The sequence below is a fragment of the Arctopsyche grandis genome, chromosome 5, assembly GCF_051622035.1.
Source record: "Arctopsyche grandis isolate Sample6627 chromosome 5, ASM5162203v2, whole genome shotgun sequence".
Taxonomy (NCBI): Eukaryota; Metazoa; Arthropoda; class Insecta; order Trichoptera; family Hydropsychidae; genus Arctopsyche; species Arctopsyche grandis.
Window position 1 is genome coordinate 33781899 of NC_135359.1, and position 19573 is coordinate 33801471.

Genomic DNA, 19573 nt, shown 5'->3' on the forward strand with positions numbered 1-19573 from the left:
GGTATTTTATCTTTCATTTGTAGTACTTTTCAACTTTCAAATCTCTCTAAGTAGTCGTCCAGTTCAAATCAAAAGTACGTATTTTCACTTGGGATTTTTTTCCACTGTTAATACTATTTTATATTGAGTATTTTCTATTGAAACATGTTTATTGGGATAGCGTTCTGGCCACACTATTTTTTGATTTCGTTTAAAAGGGTTAATTGGAAGTGTGTTGAATTTTAAATCGGTAAAATTGCGAGCTAAAAGCTAGTACCAGTATTTACTCGTATTTACACGAATCTGAATTTAATGAATAGGGATAATATATTAAATTGTCTTTATATGAGAATTAAATAAAATTCCACTTCATAATCATATTTCGACTATTCTTGTGGATTTAATAATAAAAATTCTATTGATAACTGACTTACCTCGATAACATCAACGAATTTTTGTCGTTTGATCCAGAGTTTGCTAATTTTGCTCATTTAAATGTTGTGAAGATTCGTACATACAATCGGTATCGCCTCAAAAATTCCGCCATATGGTGTGAATTTTCCGATTGTTGCAAACATTAAGCCTGCTTTTTTTTGAAAATCATTTGTTGAACACATCAAATCGGAACTTTTCGTACACTGGAAGTGACACGAAGATTCTACGTCTCGGACATTTTAGTGGTCTATTAAAATTCTCGCTTCCCACACCGTGTATAAATTTTGTGTCTTATAATGAGTATAACAAATCTGCATTGTGTCGCAGATATACTAATATAAACTCGGTATGCATTAATAGTGTATTACCTACGTAACATATCAAATGGAAAAATGTACAAGTAATTACGGTTTTCAAAACCGGATCCAACCAGAGCACACCTTTTTCAGACGCATATCGATGATCTAACAACGTTCAATTACATTACAATATTGTTTAGCTGGGGAGTGTGAGTGTTTAATAGGTTAATTATTATTGCAATGCTATTCACTTATCACTAAACTATCTACAGTATACTCTCGATTATCTGCGCAAGAACCCAGTATATTTTAATAGAATACAAAGCATTGAAAATGAACGTCTGTCACAATTTCAAGCCGTGGATTTAATCAATGACGGTAATAGTGTATGTATGTATATCGTACTGGATGCGGATATTCCTAATATTTGTACATGTGTATGTACATACATATGTATGTATATGGAATAACTCAATATTTGTCCCAAGTAAAGCTAATAACATGAGATTCACTGCATTCGAACCCGATTAAAGTGAAATATTTGAAAAATGTAAATGAATGGCAAATTTACGACGCTTTGAAAATGTCAATAAAGAAAATATCGAGATGTGGTTAAATGGTGAATTAAGTAAACTGATTTTCGATATAAGTAAATATAAGTGAAGAAAAGTATGGCGTCAACGTGTCTTTGGACAATTCATTAAGGAAAAATAATCAAGGTTCTAATTCGCGTGTACATAGATAGCTCATAGAAAAATACTCGAAAGAAAATTCAGACCGATTTTTTAATACAAAAAATCTCAAATTTGAATTTTCGCATGATCAATACTAAATACGTATATACATACATATGTATGTATGCATGTATATACTATATAAAGTAAAAATGCGTACTGTTTTTGTCAAGTTTAGAAACACGTAATCGTACGTTAAAACGAAGTTCACAATTCCCCATCATTGTTCCGGATAATCGAGAGCATACCGTATTACAAAATAAACCAAACAGTGTAACAAAGCTCGCATTTTCACGATTGAATCGACGCTAAAAATGGACTTAATCATTCGATTTCGAATTTTGAAATGTGCTCGTTGTGGTTTTCCGCTGGTGTATAGATATTTTTCGCAAAACTTGTACGATTTCGATACGGATTTAAAAAATGTTTTTCCTCGTACGTACGTGTATGTGTGTGTGTGTGTGTGTGTGTGTGTGTGTGTGTGTGTGTGTATTTTATTGTATTTTGTGCAACACTACAAGATGGTCTAATGGCGGGAGCAGGCTCGGGGCCCGCAAGTGCAGCGAACTGCTTCAAGGCTGGCCGCCTGCAGCCGATGAAACTGCATCCATGTATATGCAGCCGTAGTCGTCCGTGTGCGTGTCCGTGTGTGCATCGGCATCCACTTTTGCGATGCAGGATGAAGGTCTCCTGCGAAGAGACGACCGCGACGACGACGACGCCTATACATACATACATACTCGTATGGACATATAATACATACATATGTATACTCGCCCATACTCTTTCCTGCTTTACCGCCACCGTCTTCCTGAATCCACTGCACTAAACCGCCGCTTCTCAAAATAACTCATTCAATCATTGTATGATATGTCGGAAAATGCCAATATGTATATGTAGATATGTAGGTACCTATTGTTTTTCTACAGACATTATTATTTATTTCTAAATATGTACACACATACATCCACAGAATACATTAAAAGATTTTTGCAGTTAATTAGTATGATTTATCCGATGATCCACCGAAGTCAAAATTACCAAAAAAACCATTGTCTATTTCATAGCTTCATTTTTTTTCGAGTTAATTATATTTTTAGCAATTTACCGGATACTAAATTACCGGTACCATGTTTCGCTGACAATTTTGCATACATCACGACACAATCTAAAATACGGAATATCTGCCACTCGAAAATTCCACTCACCGAAAGTCACGCTAATAAGAATTCGATATTTAGCGAATTTGGATTTCCATAAGTGGAAACCTGTGGATTTTTATAGTACATACCTATTTAATTGTGTTCAATGCACTCAAATAAGTATGAAACGCTGTATGCTTAGTATAACGAAGAAATACAGGAAGGGAAATACGTGGGTGAGACGTATGACTAGGGTTGTGGATAGAGTAAAGATATGGAAATGGCAATGGCCACATGGTTAGAAGAATAGAAGAAAGTTGGACAAAAAAGTGCTATAATGGTACCCGAGAGAACGCCAAAGGTTAAAAGGAAGACTGCACGAAAGATAGGTAGACGAAATTTGTAAAACGTGTGGGGTAAGATGTAAGAGGTTTGCGCAAAACAGACAAGTGTTAGAGGCCTTCATCCAACAGTGGATGATGAACGGCTGTAGATGATGATTACGTTGTATATCCATATATACATTTTTATATTTTTTTTTATATGGTCCATTACCTTTATTGCAATAATGAAAAAAATAAAAATATTATACATATAAATATGTACGTATTATGCATACTATTTTACCTATTATAATCGTTAATCAATTTGAATGCAGGTAGGCAAAAATACCTTGATGATTATGACGTTGTATAATAATTATTTTATTAAATTTATTACTGTCATACCTATAAAAAAGCAATAAATAATATTATATTTCATACAGATGGTATATACTTAATCATTTTATGAACCAAAACCTTTAACATGAGGTTAATTTGTTAATATTATTTATTAATATTAATTAATTCCTGTTGAACATTTAATAGCTTATTATTCATATCAATATCACAATAAAAATGGCCTCATTGAAACATTTTTATCCAATTAAGAAAACGCACATACGTATGTACATATGTACATATGTAAGTAGACAGTGTACCGAGCATCGTTTATCTCCCGACGATGACGGTGCGATGTAAACATTGCATAATAATATTAATGTCCATATACATAATATTAACGACTCGTCATTACTGCATTGTCATTTTTCGTCGGAATCGTTGGAAATTAACACGTTAACTTTGGTCACTTAATTTATAATATATGTAGGTACATACATACATATGTATGTAGGTATAATAGCGGATACTCTCCACTAAAGAGGAAAGGTCTCCAGCACGTGATAGGATTTAATTGATGACCACCCAAGCTATCCGGGATAATATCGTCCGTTCGTCCGTCTTTTGTCATGTAGAGTAGATGCTGATGACTTGCTGTGGTGCTTCCCCTGTTATTTTATCGACTGTGGTCTATGTCGTCAACGCCCGGCAGACTTCGAAGCGCCACACATGTATATGAACGCCAAATGGAATCTTATAAAATGAAAAAAAAATCATTGAAAGACAACTTCTATCGAGGTGTTTAGATAAGAAACAGGCTGTGTAATATTGGATAGATTTAAATCTGATTATGTATTCCGATTGTGTCAAAATTCAATATCATATTATACATACATATGAGTGCGTGTCGTACCTTCGTACCTTTCACACGATTGATTCTGTATCTGATTATATTTCCTTTTCTAGACTTTCCGGTTAGTGTTTCAGCTATGTGGGTCATTTCCTATTATATGTATGTATGTACTATCAGATGGTACCTACGTATCGTCTTTGGTGATAAAAGCTTTGTGAAAAACCTCGAATTTTTTTAAGTGTTGGTAGTACATAAACGTATATGTAGTACACACACACACACACACACACACACACACACACACTCACGTTGTTATCAAAAGTGGAACGGCTTCATATCAATTTCGCTTGCGTAATCTTAATTTTTATTGTTGAAAAATTGATGTATGTATGTTACACATTCTTTCAATTGGAGATTACACGGAAGTCGTTTTGTTATTATTACACGTATTACTTCATTGCTGATAATAATTATTCGCATAGTACATAAAATCAGTGAGGTCTTGTTTTTTTTTTTATTATTTATAATTCATTTATTAATGTATCTATTTATGTATGTATATTATAGATGTATGTGTTTATATGAAGTGTATATTGTGATCGTGAGAAACTGTAAGACTGAGATTTCGACTGAGTTGTACATATCTACTTTGTATTTGTATTATATGTAGCTGAACCCGGCATGCATTGCAATGCCAAAATAAGGCATTCAATTCCCGTTCCCGTTGTGTTCCCATTTGCGTTCCCGTTTCAAGTGATGGTTCAAATGAACTAACGTCTCTTCAACGTCGTGTCGTCATAAACCAACTGGTAACGTGGCTACCAACGAACACATTTCTTTGACTACACAATGGCGCTTCAAACTTTCGCGTCGTTAAAATCGTAATTACGATTTTTCATACGGTTTATCCCCGTATTTTTCACAGTGAGGTTCCCGGATATGCACACAGTCCCATCGTAATCGGTTGAGTGGTTTAGGAACCTATACGAGACAGACAGACAAACAGACATTCAATTTTATATATACATATACATAGATTGATCCCAAATCGCGTTTTCACGATTTCGCATTTTTTTTTAGCCGTATGAAGTTAAATCTAACACACTGAAACTTTTTATTGGTTAATGAAATGCCATAATATAATGGATCGAGCTAAAACTTTTAAGTATAGTGTACTTTTACTCTAGAGTCTTGAGGATTTTTCTCCGCCAACATAATTTTGCATATATCCCTGAAATATTCTTAAATTGAAGTTAATTCGTAAAAGGTCTACGATCAACATACTTTCGCTACGTTGCATCAGTATATTAGCCGACATCTGGCCTTAATTCCCAAAAGTAAACATCGTATAGCATTTTCCTGAGATATCCAAGTATTTCCCCCATACAGCCGTTGTCAAACGTCGTGAAATAAGGGCAAGTAGTGTTCCGGGGGGGTGTGTGTGTGTGTGTGTGTGTGTGTGTGTGTTGTGCATGCGCTGATGCACCGCTGCAGTGATGCACGACAAGAAAACACAGTTTCTATCAGCTTTCACGCGCGTTTTCACTGTTAGTGAGCCGAGCCGAGCTGCTTCTCAGCCTGCCTACCTATGCACACCTACCCACTGACTTAATTGCCACCGCGTCATTTTCTATGCAGTTTCTAAGCCCATATTGCTCACCTATATGGGTCTCCGTTGACGTGACGAAAATTCGCCGGCCCGCGAACGCGCCACCACTCCAAGCATGCTAAAAGCTCTACGGGGAACTTTCTCGTCCGACCATTTTTTACATTCAGATAATTTTATTTTTTCAGGACCCACGACTACTTCCGGTCGCCGGATGCTTAATATTATATTTTTTCGACACTAAATAGTTTTTACGATCAAAGCCTATTCTCCTACTTTTACACTTAAAATCGAACATACATACATATACAGTGGTGTAGTCGGGCCGGGTCGCCACCCTGGTACTTTGATATAAAAATTGTTTTTCGAGTACAATAAAAAAAATATTTCATATAAAATATTGTGAGCAGACTCTCGTTTTAACATTTGGTGACTATAACTCAAATGCTCATTTGAGTGCAGAAAATATTTTAAAAACCGCCCAACAACAACCCTTTGAAAAAATTATAGACATTTTGAATGATGCCGAAATCAAATCATCTAACAAAATTTTCAGAACTGCATATTATGTATATTATATTACAAAAAATAATAAGCCTTATTCAGACCTATTTGATTGACTTTTCAATTTAATTAGCATTTGATTTTTTATATACATATATTTGTACTACCAATATTAGGATACATATTTTTTAAGTATATATATATATATATATATATATATATATATATATATATATATATATATATATATATATATATATATATATATATATAACCAAGCTATACCAGAAGGATGGAATAACGCAACTATCATTTTAATACACAAAAAAGGAGACAAAAGCGATATCAAGAACTACCGACCCATTAGTTTACTTTCAGCGGTCTACAAGCTCTTCACGAAGGTTATTACAGAAAGGCTGAAGAATATCCTCGACGAGAACCAACCTATAGAGCAGGCAGGGTTTAGGGCAAATTTCAGCACAATGGACCACCTCCAAGTAGTTGGCGAACTAATCGAGCGCGCCAACGAATATCAACGGCCATTGTGCCTAGGTTTCGTCGATTATGAGAAAGCCTTCGATACAGTTAGTCGTAATGCAGTACTTAACGCTCTACAAACACAGGGAGTGCCGGAACCCTATGTGGGACTGTTAGCTGCAATATATAAGAATGCCACAGCTTCGGTTAAAATTTTCTCAGGTACAGATAGATTTAGCATAGGAAAAGGAGTAAGACAAGGAGATACAATCTCGCCCAAGTTATTCAATGCGGTGCTTGAGGGAGTTTTCAGGAACTTGGATTGGGATACAGCCGGAGTAAGCATCAATGGTCGCTTTTTGAGTCACCTTCGGTTCGCAGACGATATAGTTTTAGTAGCTCGTGATCCAGCTGACCTACTTATCAGACTAACACAGCTGGACAGGGAGAGTAGAAAAGTAGGATTAAAAATTAACGTAGATAAGACTAAACTATTGTTCAATAGTTATTGCATGCCTGATAGCATCCCCTTAGATGATAAACCAGTAGAAGTAGTAAATAATTATTTATATTTAGGTCAAATAATTGACATGTCTGGTAGTAAAAATGAAGAGATAAAGAGACGTATGAAATTAGGATGGAGTGCATTTGGACGGATGAATGCTGTTTTTAAATCAAAAATGCCCCCCTGCCTGAAGAAAAGGATCTTTGATCAATGCGTTTTGCCAGTGATGACGTATGGATGTGAAACTTGGACACTGAACGCCAAGATGCTAAATAAAATCCAATGCACTCAAAGAAGTATGGAACGCTGTATGCTTGGCATAACGAGGAAAGACAGAAAGCGGAACACGTGGGTGAGAAATATGACAAGGGTAGTGGACATAGTGGAAAAGAAGTGCTTGAATGGTACCCAAGAGAAGGCAAAAGAGTAAAAGGAAGACCGCAAGGAAGATGGGTGAACGAAATTAGGAAAATGTGCGGAATGAGATGGATGAGTGTTGCGCAAAACAGAGACGAGTGGAAGCGTGTTGGAGAGGCCTTCATCCAGCAGTGGATGGCGAATGGCTGTAAATCATGATGATGATATATATATATATATATATATATATATATATATATATATATATATATATATATATATATATATATATATATATATATATATATATATATATATATATATATATATATATATATATGTATACTAATTTCATATTCAATGAGAATTTTTGTACAAATTGAAGGAACAGTCAATAATTGTAATCGAGTATGATATTATGAAAACATGTTTTCTATAGTAATTGATGTGATAATAATATTTCGAATGACAATAATTGAGATTCACATAGGTATAGATACTAGAATTGTGCAATATTTTATGAAAAAAGTTTTTTATTATTATTATTTATTACGATTTTGAATTTTATTGTGATTATGAATATGAACAACCTAATATGAGGCTTGTAAAATTGAGTTGTACGCATATTCAGCGTCGCGTCGCTCGAATTCTTTATAATAATTGTTTGCATAAACTGGGTATAAACTTAATTTTCCTGTCGCCATTATTGGTAAGCGCGAGCCGCCTCGATAAGTGATAGTCGAGATTTTCTCTTTCGTCTCAAAAGCGAAATTAATTTTCGCCGAGAAAACGACCGGAAATCGCTTCTTGCCTCTCCTAAGTGGGTTGACTAACAAGCGCACTGCGCCGCACTGCACCGCACCGGTTGCATCGCCAACTGCAGCGATACTCAACACTCTAATTTATTATAGTTAGCCATGTACATTGTACATTGTATCTTCATATGTACACATACATACCCAAATCCCGTAATGCACTCCCACTTCTTAAAACTTCGAACTTTAATTCAGACTTCAACCCCGCTAAATTCTGAATTCAATTCTGACACAAGATTTGTTCATTCGCTTAACTTTCTTTATGTTAGGCGATTTCGAAAACTAAGTATTCCGTTTATTCTCCGAAGTAAATTTCAAACCCTTCCACATGGAAACTGTAGATTTACAAACCATATATTGTTTGTTTTTTACTTTATATACAAAATACTATCAATAGATTAAGTTTTATGATCACGAGAAAGTTTTCGTGGTTTTTAAAAAATGTATTTGTGAATAATTAAAATACTGAAACTGATCCTCACCTATGTATGTACATATATTAATTTATCGTTACACGAAATGCTTATTATTACGTTGAAAATTTTTCGGAAAAGTCGGCCGGAAGTGCTACCTACCCTTATAGGCCTTTTTCTTTTGAAAACGCTGAATACATCGGCTTGAAACACTAAGCATACATATATGTAATATACAAAATAAAAATAAAAAGTTATTATTTGTATATTCGAAAATATTCGACTATTCGTCTGTGAAATTATTTCTTTACAATATTTTTTTAATACAACGTTGAACACTTCCTTTATAATATGTACTTACACATAACAATATATGTACATAGATATACATATAGTATGTTTGTACGAACTAAAGATTGAATATAGATAGTAGTCGAGTGAGTATTCTGCAGAGCCGTGGCATTGAGCGCATCCGTTATTATAAGACCTGTGCACTTTGCTATCCACTGTTCAGGATATTGTAATGCCGAGGATGCTTATACAATATACTATGTTCTTGCTTATATTTTTTATAAAAAACTTATGTTTTAAAGTGTGACAGCATTTTCTAAATTGTTATTTTGTCTGTTTTGTTGCAGGTAAGGACAATTCGATATTAAATAGTAGGCGATTCGTGGTACGGTGAGTGACACATTTTCGATCAACATTTCCTATATGTATGTATATATGTAATTCATACATACATATATATGTATATATAGTGTTTTTGCGAAACGCCACAATTTCGCAGTATCTCGCGTTATGTAAGAAGTGTTTAGAGTTCAGCGTCCTTTTAATGTATTTAAAAATATATCGCAAATTCTTATCGAATATGTATTTACTATTTTTACGCACCCGGCTATATAATATTGCGTTTCGTAAACATTGAATCGTTTTATTTTCACGCTCGTTCCAAGTTCGCCAGTAAACACTCACTCGTTGACCCAAAAATTTCGCAACTGTGTGAACGTCTCCGTTCGCAATAATAATAATATAATTATTATTATAAATAATAATCAGCGGAATTGTTGCGCAACGTCTACGAAAAATACACCGTGTGCGAGATTATTTGAAAACGAAAGCACAATGTACACCTATACAACATATGTACTTACAGGTATATAGCTAACTTTTTACATATTTATATGTATGTTGCAAAGGACTCACGATTATATTATTCATTATTAATGTGTAGACCTCATGAAATATCATTGGCTGTGTGTTTTTGAAAAATGTATAAATACGATAAGTAGTACTTCGTTTTTTATTTACTGATTTGATTTTAACAATAATAATCATTTGTGATATCTTTTGATGTATACATATATATGTAAATAATCTAAACACCATCTAAATGTTTACATCGTGATTCGTGTGATATTGTGTCATATGTAGGCAACTAGTCATGGTTAAAGTTAAACTATAATATTACAATTTTAAGACTTTCACTCAGTTTCGTTATTAACCAATTATGTATGTATGTACATATGTATTATAATATTAATAATTCATGATCATTGATAACAGTATGCTGATGCATTGCTCTTACATTTATCTAAGATCAAGTGTCATTTACCCTTTAAAAGCTGTAATAGTGATGCGTATTTGAAAATCATTTTAATTTTTTTATGTTATACAATATTTATATTTATATAAAATCTTAGAAAGCAACGTTTGGAAGCTTTACAGTTTTAAAATAGATTGCTTACTTTGTTTTTCTTTTTCCAGAAAAGATTTATCAAAATATTATAAAATGTATAATAAAGTAATCAGCAGACTAAAATAATTTATTGTAAATTCTATAAAATTCGTTGAATGGTCTTGAAAATTTATTTAACGAAAAATCGATCTTTTTTTTCTTATTTACAAATCCACCGAAAATGATTATGAACCATTTCTTGACATACATACATACCTACACTTATTTATACACAAGTACTTATGTAAGTGTTTTTCAATTTTACTCGTGCCCTATAGACTTTCTTTGACTTTTATGGACTCCGCCCCCACTTATTTTATACCTATATTTTTAGGTATTTTCTCCAGCGCAACGTGGGAAGAATGATGTTGTTATTTGAATTATAAAACATTTTAGTTAAGTATACGTAAATGTATTCTTTCTAGAAGTGAAGATTGAAAAAAGATTAACTTATTTCATAAAAAAAAAAGTACGTTTACATATTATTATAAACCAAAAAGGCACAAAAACGAACGTTTTTCAGTACCTACTAGTGGGTCCTTTTTAGCTGTGCTTTTTAGTAATTTATCGTGACCGCATCGACAAGAATATCACTTGTGATATATGTATGTATGTACATAAATACATACATGATGTACATAACAATGGCATGCGGTGAAAATCTCGTTGTTTTTGTCGCACAGCCCTACTTACGTGTGTGCAAACTGGATACAAAGGGACTCGGTATGACGTCACCTAGTCCTCTTGTATCCTGCTCGCGCACACATAAGTATGGCTGTGCGATAAAAACGGAAAATTTCACGACATGCCATTGAGACACATACATATACATATGTACATATGTATGTAAAATCGCGCTATCAATTTTCCTTATTATTTTCGAGTATTGGCCTGCAGTGGTGTATCGGCGCTTGACATTGACCTTGAACGGTATCACGTTTCGGACTTAATATCGTACTAATTAATGACAATCTGAATGTCATCGATTGGGTCATCATTTAATACATATGTACGTACATACATACGTATTTATAAGGGAGCGAAATATTGACATTTAGTATACATATGCCAATTATAATAATTAATAGATGTTTATCACATATTTTTCGATCTGCGAAGATGCGTTTCATCATCCATGGGTCATCGAGGGTCGGTCATCGAACCTGCTCTTATCGTCGAAATCGTACTAATGTGCCATTTTAGAAGACGCGACGCTTTTGTTCCATTACTCTATGCATCCAAATACGATGCGCATAATTAGACAAGTACCAATAATATGATTTGTATGGACTCTGTCCAGCATGTATGTATGTACATAGATACTACCTACCAACGTACATTTGTATGTATGTATAATATATTTTGCAAGCTTATGTCGAGTTATTTATTATTTTTATTCCACAATATTTTTAATTTTAGGGGCCTAACCAATACAAAAAAATAATATTGTTCTTGTCTAATTTGCAATAGATATGTGTATATATTTGAGACTTTCTACAGAAATTTCATTCCTATTTACATATATACATATATGAATCATTTCAATATTGTAAATATGTATTTCCTCTATCGAAGAAATTTGATTCTAGTATTCTAATGAGATTGTTACGGTAATTTTTTTTCATTAACCAAAGCAGCCTTCCAAATTGCGAAGCCATTTTTACGAGTGGAATTGAAATTATAAAATCCTATTAAAACTTATTTATAAAGGTGTTGAAAGTTGCATTTTTGCAACTTTGTTTTATTTTTTATTTATTTAACGTTTTTGACCATTGTGGCATTACAGGAAGAACCTAATGCGCCACAATGGCCTACATATTAAAATAATAAAATAAGAGAGGGAGAAAACAAAAAATAAAATAAAAAATTAATAGATAGAACCAAAAGCAAAAGCAAAAAATTACAAAAAAAATACAGCATTTAACACAAACATAAAAAAATGTATAGTAATTCAAATTTAAAATAAGAAAAAAATATATATTTATCATATGAACATACAAATTCAGATTCTGGTTAAATATGTGTATGTACAGACATACAATATTGAGCCATATTTCAAAATCAAACAGAATAAATCGTTGATTATAGCAATAGTTAGGTCATACAGGTAAATCCAGTTAGAATGCATGTGTTAAAAAATATATACATATGTAAGTAGGTACGTAAAGTTAATAAATATATTGTAATTCAAATACATTTTGAAATCTATCTGTTGTTTCAAAATGTATAATACGTTTTTACATAAGTCAATCCGGGTTTGTTTAGTTTTCACTATTCCGTTATGAAGGTCGTGGAAATTTAGTCAATGTTGCGTTTTGAATTTGTTTTGCTTGCTTAGTCGATCGGATCAGTGTTCCTTGTGAATCAGCTGCCCGTTGCAGTTTCGTTCTACGGAAAATGGCGAATTTGAACTTGAACCGTGCAACCAAAGGTTGTGATCCCAAAACACTCCCGCGTTTCACAAACGACGAAAACATCTTTGTACTCCACTATCATGTGACATTCGGCTGATAACGGTTGATAATGTGGTCGTTATGGAAAATCATAAACGGCTAATTGAGACTTTTTTCCACCGAGAGTGATGGACTGGGCCCCCATCCATCTGTGTAATTCAAAGTTCCGATTCCGGTAAGAATCCAGTTGGAACATTTTTCGAATGCACTTTTGTCGGAAGTGCATTCGTGACGATTTGAACCATTTGTTGATTGTCTCGTGGAAGAAAGAGAAAATGCCGCGCGTTTACGAATATGAAACCACACGAATCATTATCATTAACGGTGACAACATTCCAAAATTTGATATACGAACCTCAGCCTCGCCACTAGCATTTATGATCAGGTGGAATTTCGGTAATCCGCCAAAGATGGGTACAATATTCGATACAATGGCAACATAGTATACATACATCCATATTTTACGGGTTATACATTGTATAATAATCGTATATGTATGTACTTTTATATTGAAAGACATTCAGAATGGTCACAGTGCAAAATGCGAAGCACCTATAATATATAATTTCTTTGTTTATTAATAAATATTGTATGTGAATATTAAATTATTAAAGAATGCCACAAAAATGCATATATTCTATTTATTATAATAAATTCAATAATATGATGTAAACATAATACTTAATGGATCTTGGTGTAATACTCAATAATAAACTAGATTTCTCTGAACATATTTCTTTTATTACCAACAAAGCATTTAAATCTCTTGGATTCCTACTCCGCTCAACAAAACCCTTTAATGATCCTTATGTACTAAAATTACTTTATTTTTCCTTTGTAAGGTCTCACCTTGAATTTGCCTCAATTATCTGGTCACCTTTTTATTTATCCCATATTAATTGTATTGAGAAAGTTCAACTTAAATTTATTAAATCCTTACGCTACCTTTTTCCTACCTATACCCATTCTACTGTTTCCGACATTTTAAAAATCCTTTCTTTTAACAATCTTTCTGTCAGGCGACGACATTCTGATGCTATATTCTTCTTTAAGCTCATAAATGGTTTCCTTGATTGTTCTGATTTACTGAATAAGGTTAATTTCAGAATCCCAGTTCGATACCCTAGACGCGTTACACTCTTTTCACTTGATCCTTTCAATACTAATTCCCAAAAATATTTTTATCTGCAGCGCGTTTATCGTATGTTTAACGGAGAGCTGAATGAGGTTGATCTGTTTGGTATTTCCCTACATCAATTCAGGTCTAACATCAAGAGAATCTTGACCGATTGATTCATTTTTTCTTCTATTCTATTTTTCCAATATTTCCATTATTTTTATACTTTAGTTTAGTTATGTAATGTGCTATTTAATCATATTATAGCTTTCATTCCTTTCCATTTCATTTGTTTATTTTGTATTTACCTTTTTCATTTGTTTTTTATATTTGTAAATTTCAATTTCTTCTTATATTCTATCTTATAACCTTTTCCAAATATTTTAATACTATAGTTTAATTATGCAATGTACTACATATTTTGTCATGCCTTTATTCTTTACTTTTTAATTTGTTTTCCTTATATTTATCTTTTTCATTTTTGTAAAAATCTATTATTGGACTCGGGTGTTACATATATTATTTATTTACTTTTTGTGTTTTTTATACCTATCTCTGTACATCCTGTCTGTTGATTTTTCAATTAATAAAATAAAATAAAAAATAAATAATACAAAAATAAAATGCTCGTAAAAACAAACTAGTTATTACATTTAGAATAATTAAACACGATTGGTATTTTGGTATTTTGATTATATTAGTGGTGCATTTTGACCATGTGATTTTGCCAACGACGAAATGATTTTTAATTTATGCGAAGGTTTGAAAAACTCGACAAATTAGCGTTAATTAGAAAGGCGTAGAAATTGCGGCTAGAAAGATCGCATGGTCGCTTTTATTTGATAAAAATAAATAGTCATAAGCAGTAATCATTTTTATCAAGCTGCGTGGGAATGTCATCGGTCGCCCCGATGCGTTGCTTATCTTGCTTGCCACAAGGGCCGCCCCTGGATCTAGGCCTCATGTTTGCGACGAGAATGACCAGATGAAACGCAGCCAACGTATGCACATTTAAAACGCAGTGTTTCATCTTTGTATTTTTCTCGTCTAGATCAAATAGAGGAAAAGGCCGATATGTGACAAATCCATTATAGAAATTAAATATACGCTGTATTGCGTATTTAAAAGGTTGAATTTTCGCAATTTTACATACATACAGTAGAACCTCGATTATTCGGACTAATTGGGGATGAAGGTAGCCCGGATAGTGAAAAATCCGGATAATCGAAAAAATCACAACTGACGGGAAAAAACGTGTACATTCAGTTTGAATAATTTTCATTTGTCTACATTTCTATATATACATAATAAGTAATTATATATGGAAATGATCCTCATGTTATTATTAATAACAGGAAGATCAATATTAAATTACTAGTGTTGGACCCGTTGATTTCAACGGGTGGTTTCGAAAAGGAATTGAAACTCGAATAAAAATAAAGTTAAAGATATTGAATCGACTGGTTTCGGAAAGAAATTGATGCACAAATTACGAATGACAAATTACGAAGTGATTACGAATTACGAATTACTTTTTGTGCATCGCCGACCCCCCGACGCCTTTGCCCCCAGCGCCGCCGACGCCTCCGGCGCCCCCAGCGCCCCGGATGCCTTCGGCATCCCGGGAGCTTCGCCCCCAGCGCCCCCGATGCCTTCGGCATCCCGGGGGCTTCGCCCCCAGCGCCCCGATGCCTTCGGCACCCCGGGGGCTTCGCCCCCAGCGCCGCCGACGCCTCCGGCGCCCCCAGCGCCCCCGATGCCTTCGGCACCCCGGGGGCTTCGCCCCCAGCGCCGCCGACGCCTCCGGCGCCCCCAGCACCCCGGATGCCTTCGGCACCCTGGGGGCTTCGCCCCCAGCGCCCCCGATGCCTTCGGCATCCCGAGGGCTTCGCCCCCAGCGCCCCGATGCAAAAATGAAAAAAATGAAAAAACTGAAAAAATGAATAAAATGAAAAAAATGAAAAAAATGAAAAAAATGAAAAAAATGAAAAAACTGAAAAAATGAAAAAAATGAAAAAACTGAAAAAATGAAAAAAATGAAAAAAATGAAAAAAAAAAAAATTTTGTTCCCCATACTGGTTGACGGTTGATCGTCCGTCACATATATACAAATATACATACAAATATACAAATATACAAATATACAAATATATTTAGCGACAGTCCGTTTTTATATATAGTATTTTATATTCTTTATTAATAAATTCAATTATGGAGATTTTCTGTTCTTTTCGAAGCGGCTAAATCGCGAATATTTTTCATATAATAATGAACCAGATCGTCTATGAATGAACCACATAAAAATACATTCTTCGACTTCTTCATTAACTGATTTTTTCATAACCTTACGCTCTGAGCTCGTCTTCTGACATTTAAGAATCAGTAAATTTCATAATTTTTTCATTTTGTTTTTTTTATATCCGAGATCGTTGACGTTCTAACATCAAATTTATTTAAAAAAACAATGTCCTAAGACGCCGCTTTTTAAAGCTTTGATTATACATATACAATTTTTCTTTTAATGATAATACAATAAGTTTTCTTTCCCATATTGGTTATATTAAAGATAAATATTTAAATCGCGATCATATTTTAAAGAAACAAACGTTCTTTGATTATTGAATTTTGTAGATAACTGACTCATTTCTCCGTCTAATTTTCGAATTTCAGAGCAGCAAAATCGTAAAATTTGTGTTTGTTTTTAGCAATCGGAATAATCGAGGTTCTACTGTACATACATAAATGTACATATTTATTTATTTACATTGATAAAACAAAAAGTTAATGATGTTATAAGTCACTGTATATTAGATATTCGAAAAGTGGCCAATTCGTCGCATTGGTCGGTTGGTGAAATTACGTTCGTATTTACGTATGTAAAGTTAGCTGGAAAAGAGATGGAAACGTTGAGCAGCGGTTGCATTAGGAGAAATAAAATGAAAATAAAAATAGGGAGGTATGTAATATGCAGGGGGTGTTGGGTGGATGGGGAGGAAAGTGGAAAGTGGAAAGAGGTGAGAGGTGAGAGGTGAGAGGAGAGGTAAGGTTGTTGTGTTGCGCGTGCGGAACCAATGGCGTCTGGCGTCTGGCCCAGACCTATTTCACCGACTCGACTCGACTCGACTCGCAGACTACATACAAACTTACATACGTATACGTATATAATACCGAATACCAATACACGCTACACGACGTATACGTGCTTGGTAGGTAGGTAGGCATGTATAGGTAGTAGAGAAAACGAAAGTGGCCGAAGAGAGACGAGCGGAGCCGAACGCCACCCGACCGCCGACAACACCGGACGAGACGACACAGTCTGGCCGGCGCGGCGCGCATTGGCGCACGTCTCGCAACGCCACGCTCTCGTGCCACTTCACTTCACTCCACTCCACTCCACTCCACTCCACTCACATCGACACTCTTATCAAACACTCACTCACACCCCTACCCCTTCAGTGCTATGACTTGATTTCCTCCGACGATTTGTGTCCGCATCGCATCTCTCTCGAGTGACCCTACCGCCTATCGAGTGCCCTTCCGCCGCCTCAAAATGATGATACTTCAGCAGCAGCAGCAGCAGCAACAGCAGCAGCTCGAAGCGCTACACCAAGTCGAAGCGCGCCAAATCATCTCGTTCAAAGCTGAAGTTCCCGAGTTCTCGCCCACTTCTCCGGAGTCGACGTCGCCGCCGCCTCCTTATCCGGAACAAAAGCCGCCGCCACATCGGACGAGGAGTCACAGCGTGGAGGAGAACCCGGAACCCGGATCTCCTTTCCCGGAGAGGGACGTGCACTCGGTCGACTTCACCCTCATCTCGCCCAAGTTCTTCGACACGGCCACCACGATCACGGCCGCCGAGCGGAAGATGTATCCCGGCAACGGGCGGGACGAAGGCGAAGGCGAAGTCCAAGTCCAAATCGAAGGCGTTTTCGAACTGGAGATGAAGCCGAAAGTAGAGCCTCTAGTATGCCAGAAAGAGGAGGAAACGCCTCTAGACCTGAGCGTGGTCAAAGACGAAAAGTTCTTCAGACATCCGCGGGAGATCACCGTGCGCGAGTTCGCCAAGGAGCCGACGTACAACCGCGACGATGAGTACACTCGCGATCTGATGGCGAGGTATTCGCAAGGCCGCGGCCAGGGGATGGGGATGGGGATCTTCCGCGACCCCCGAGATCTGCTGCACGAGTCGCGTGACTTCGTGATGCGCGACCCGCGCGACTTCGTGTCGCGGGAGTTCCACGGGGTTCCAGGCGAGTTCCGCGATCCCCGCGAATTCGTCCGGCTGCCGACCGACTCGGGCACGGAGTCCGACGACTCCGGAGGACGGCTCAGCCCTTCCGACGACGACCCCCACAAGGGCGGCAAGGCCTACAAGAAGAGTCTCATGAAGCGATATTGTAAGTCCCAGTTCCATTCATTTGTGCCACATGTTGCATGCTCATCCCGATCAAATTGTGTTCCGCTTCCGATCGAAGCCCGCCTTCCGTAAAAGACTTTAAACGTTGCAATACTTTTCGCAACTTTTTACTCGCGACTAACTGTTCGGTTTGTTTTCGGACGTGGCGCGCTTTTCCGCGGTTAACCCTCCCCTCCAATGCGTGTGAATTGAGTTCTTATAATGTTAAATTATAAAATAAATACATTACGCTCGATTATCCGGGGTAATTACAGAAAAACACGAATATTACAAACTATTTATTTTTATATCGTTTTAAAAATATTCCGCAACATTCTTAATTGATAGTTTATAAATTTGCCATTGATTCCAATTTTTCAGACATTTAACTCGCCTCGAGTCCATTAGAAATTTTCCTCCGCGATAAATGAATTGTTATCGGCTTCTCTTTGAATTAAGATTAAGTTACTCCATGTTTGTATAGTGGACGATGTCGTTATTTTCATTAACACTGGTTTAAGAAGACTAATACGATAACCTTATTTCGTTGATGAAATAATTCCTTTATCCGTTGTTTGAATTAAGGTGCGAAGAGACAGGGGTTAGTTTTAAAAACAATGGATTCTTTCACCGTGCACGGATAATCGAACGAAAATGTACTGTACACTAGTTATTGTAATTCTGGAGACGATTGAAGTTCGGGGTCAAAATTTACGTAACGCTTTTGTGACACTAATCAATAGTGCAGTCTCATTAATTTGCATGCGGCTAATTATTCGCTAGTTTTACAGCCGTTTTTGTGACTTCTAATTATCATATAATATATTCTTAACCGCTTCGTATTATCATCGTCTAAAATGTATACATACATAGAGTTCCGTAACGACTGGTCGCGGAAGAAAGCCCCGAGGCCAGTCCGCTATCAATTCCCCAAACAGGTCGTAGAAGACTCAATCTAACGCAGTATTTCTAAACTTTTTTAGTGACCGGCACCCTCATGAGTCTGTAAATACGCTCTTGAACCTCATTAAAATACATTTTTTGCAAGATTTCATTAGTACATGTTTCAAAAAAATTTTCCGACATTT

The 19573-nt window shown here is 35.6% G+C and overlaps 1 protein-coding gene and 1 long non-coding RNA gene across 3 annotated transcripts in view; one reads left to right on the forward strand and one right to left on the reverse strand.

Moving 5' to 3' along the window:
- LOC143912065 (uncharacterized) overlaps positions 1-19573 on the reverse strand; it is a 569875-nt gene that overhangs the window by 447870 nt on the left and 102432 nt on the right. The gene's annotated exons all lie outside the window — the stretch shown is intronic.
- Positions 17338-19573, forward strand: part of Eip74EF (Ecdysone-induced protein E74) — a 48269-nt gene continuing 46033 nt past the window's right edge. Inside the window, exon 1 of one of the 2 annotated variants that reach the window (XM_077431183.1) lies at positions 17338-18486. In XM_077431183.1, the coding sequence (XP_077287309.1) occupies positions 17640-18486 (847 nt within the window). In that variant the 5' untranslated portion in view covers positions 17338-17639. The remainder of the gene's footprint in view (positions 18487-19573) is intronic. The other variant, XM_077431184.1, reaches the window with a different exon arrangement.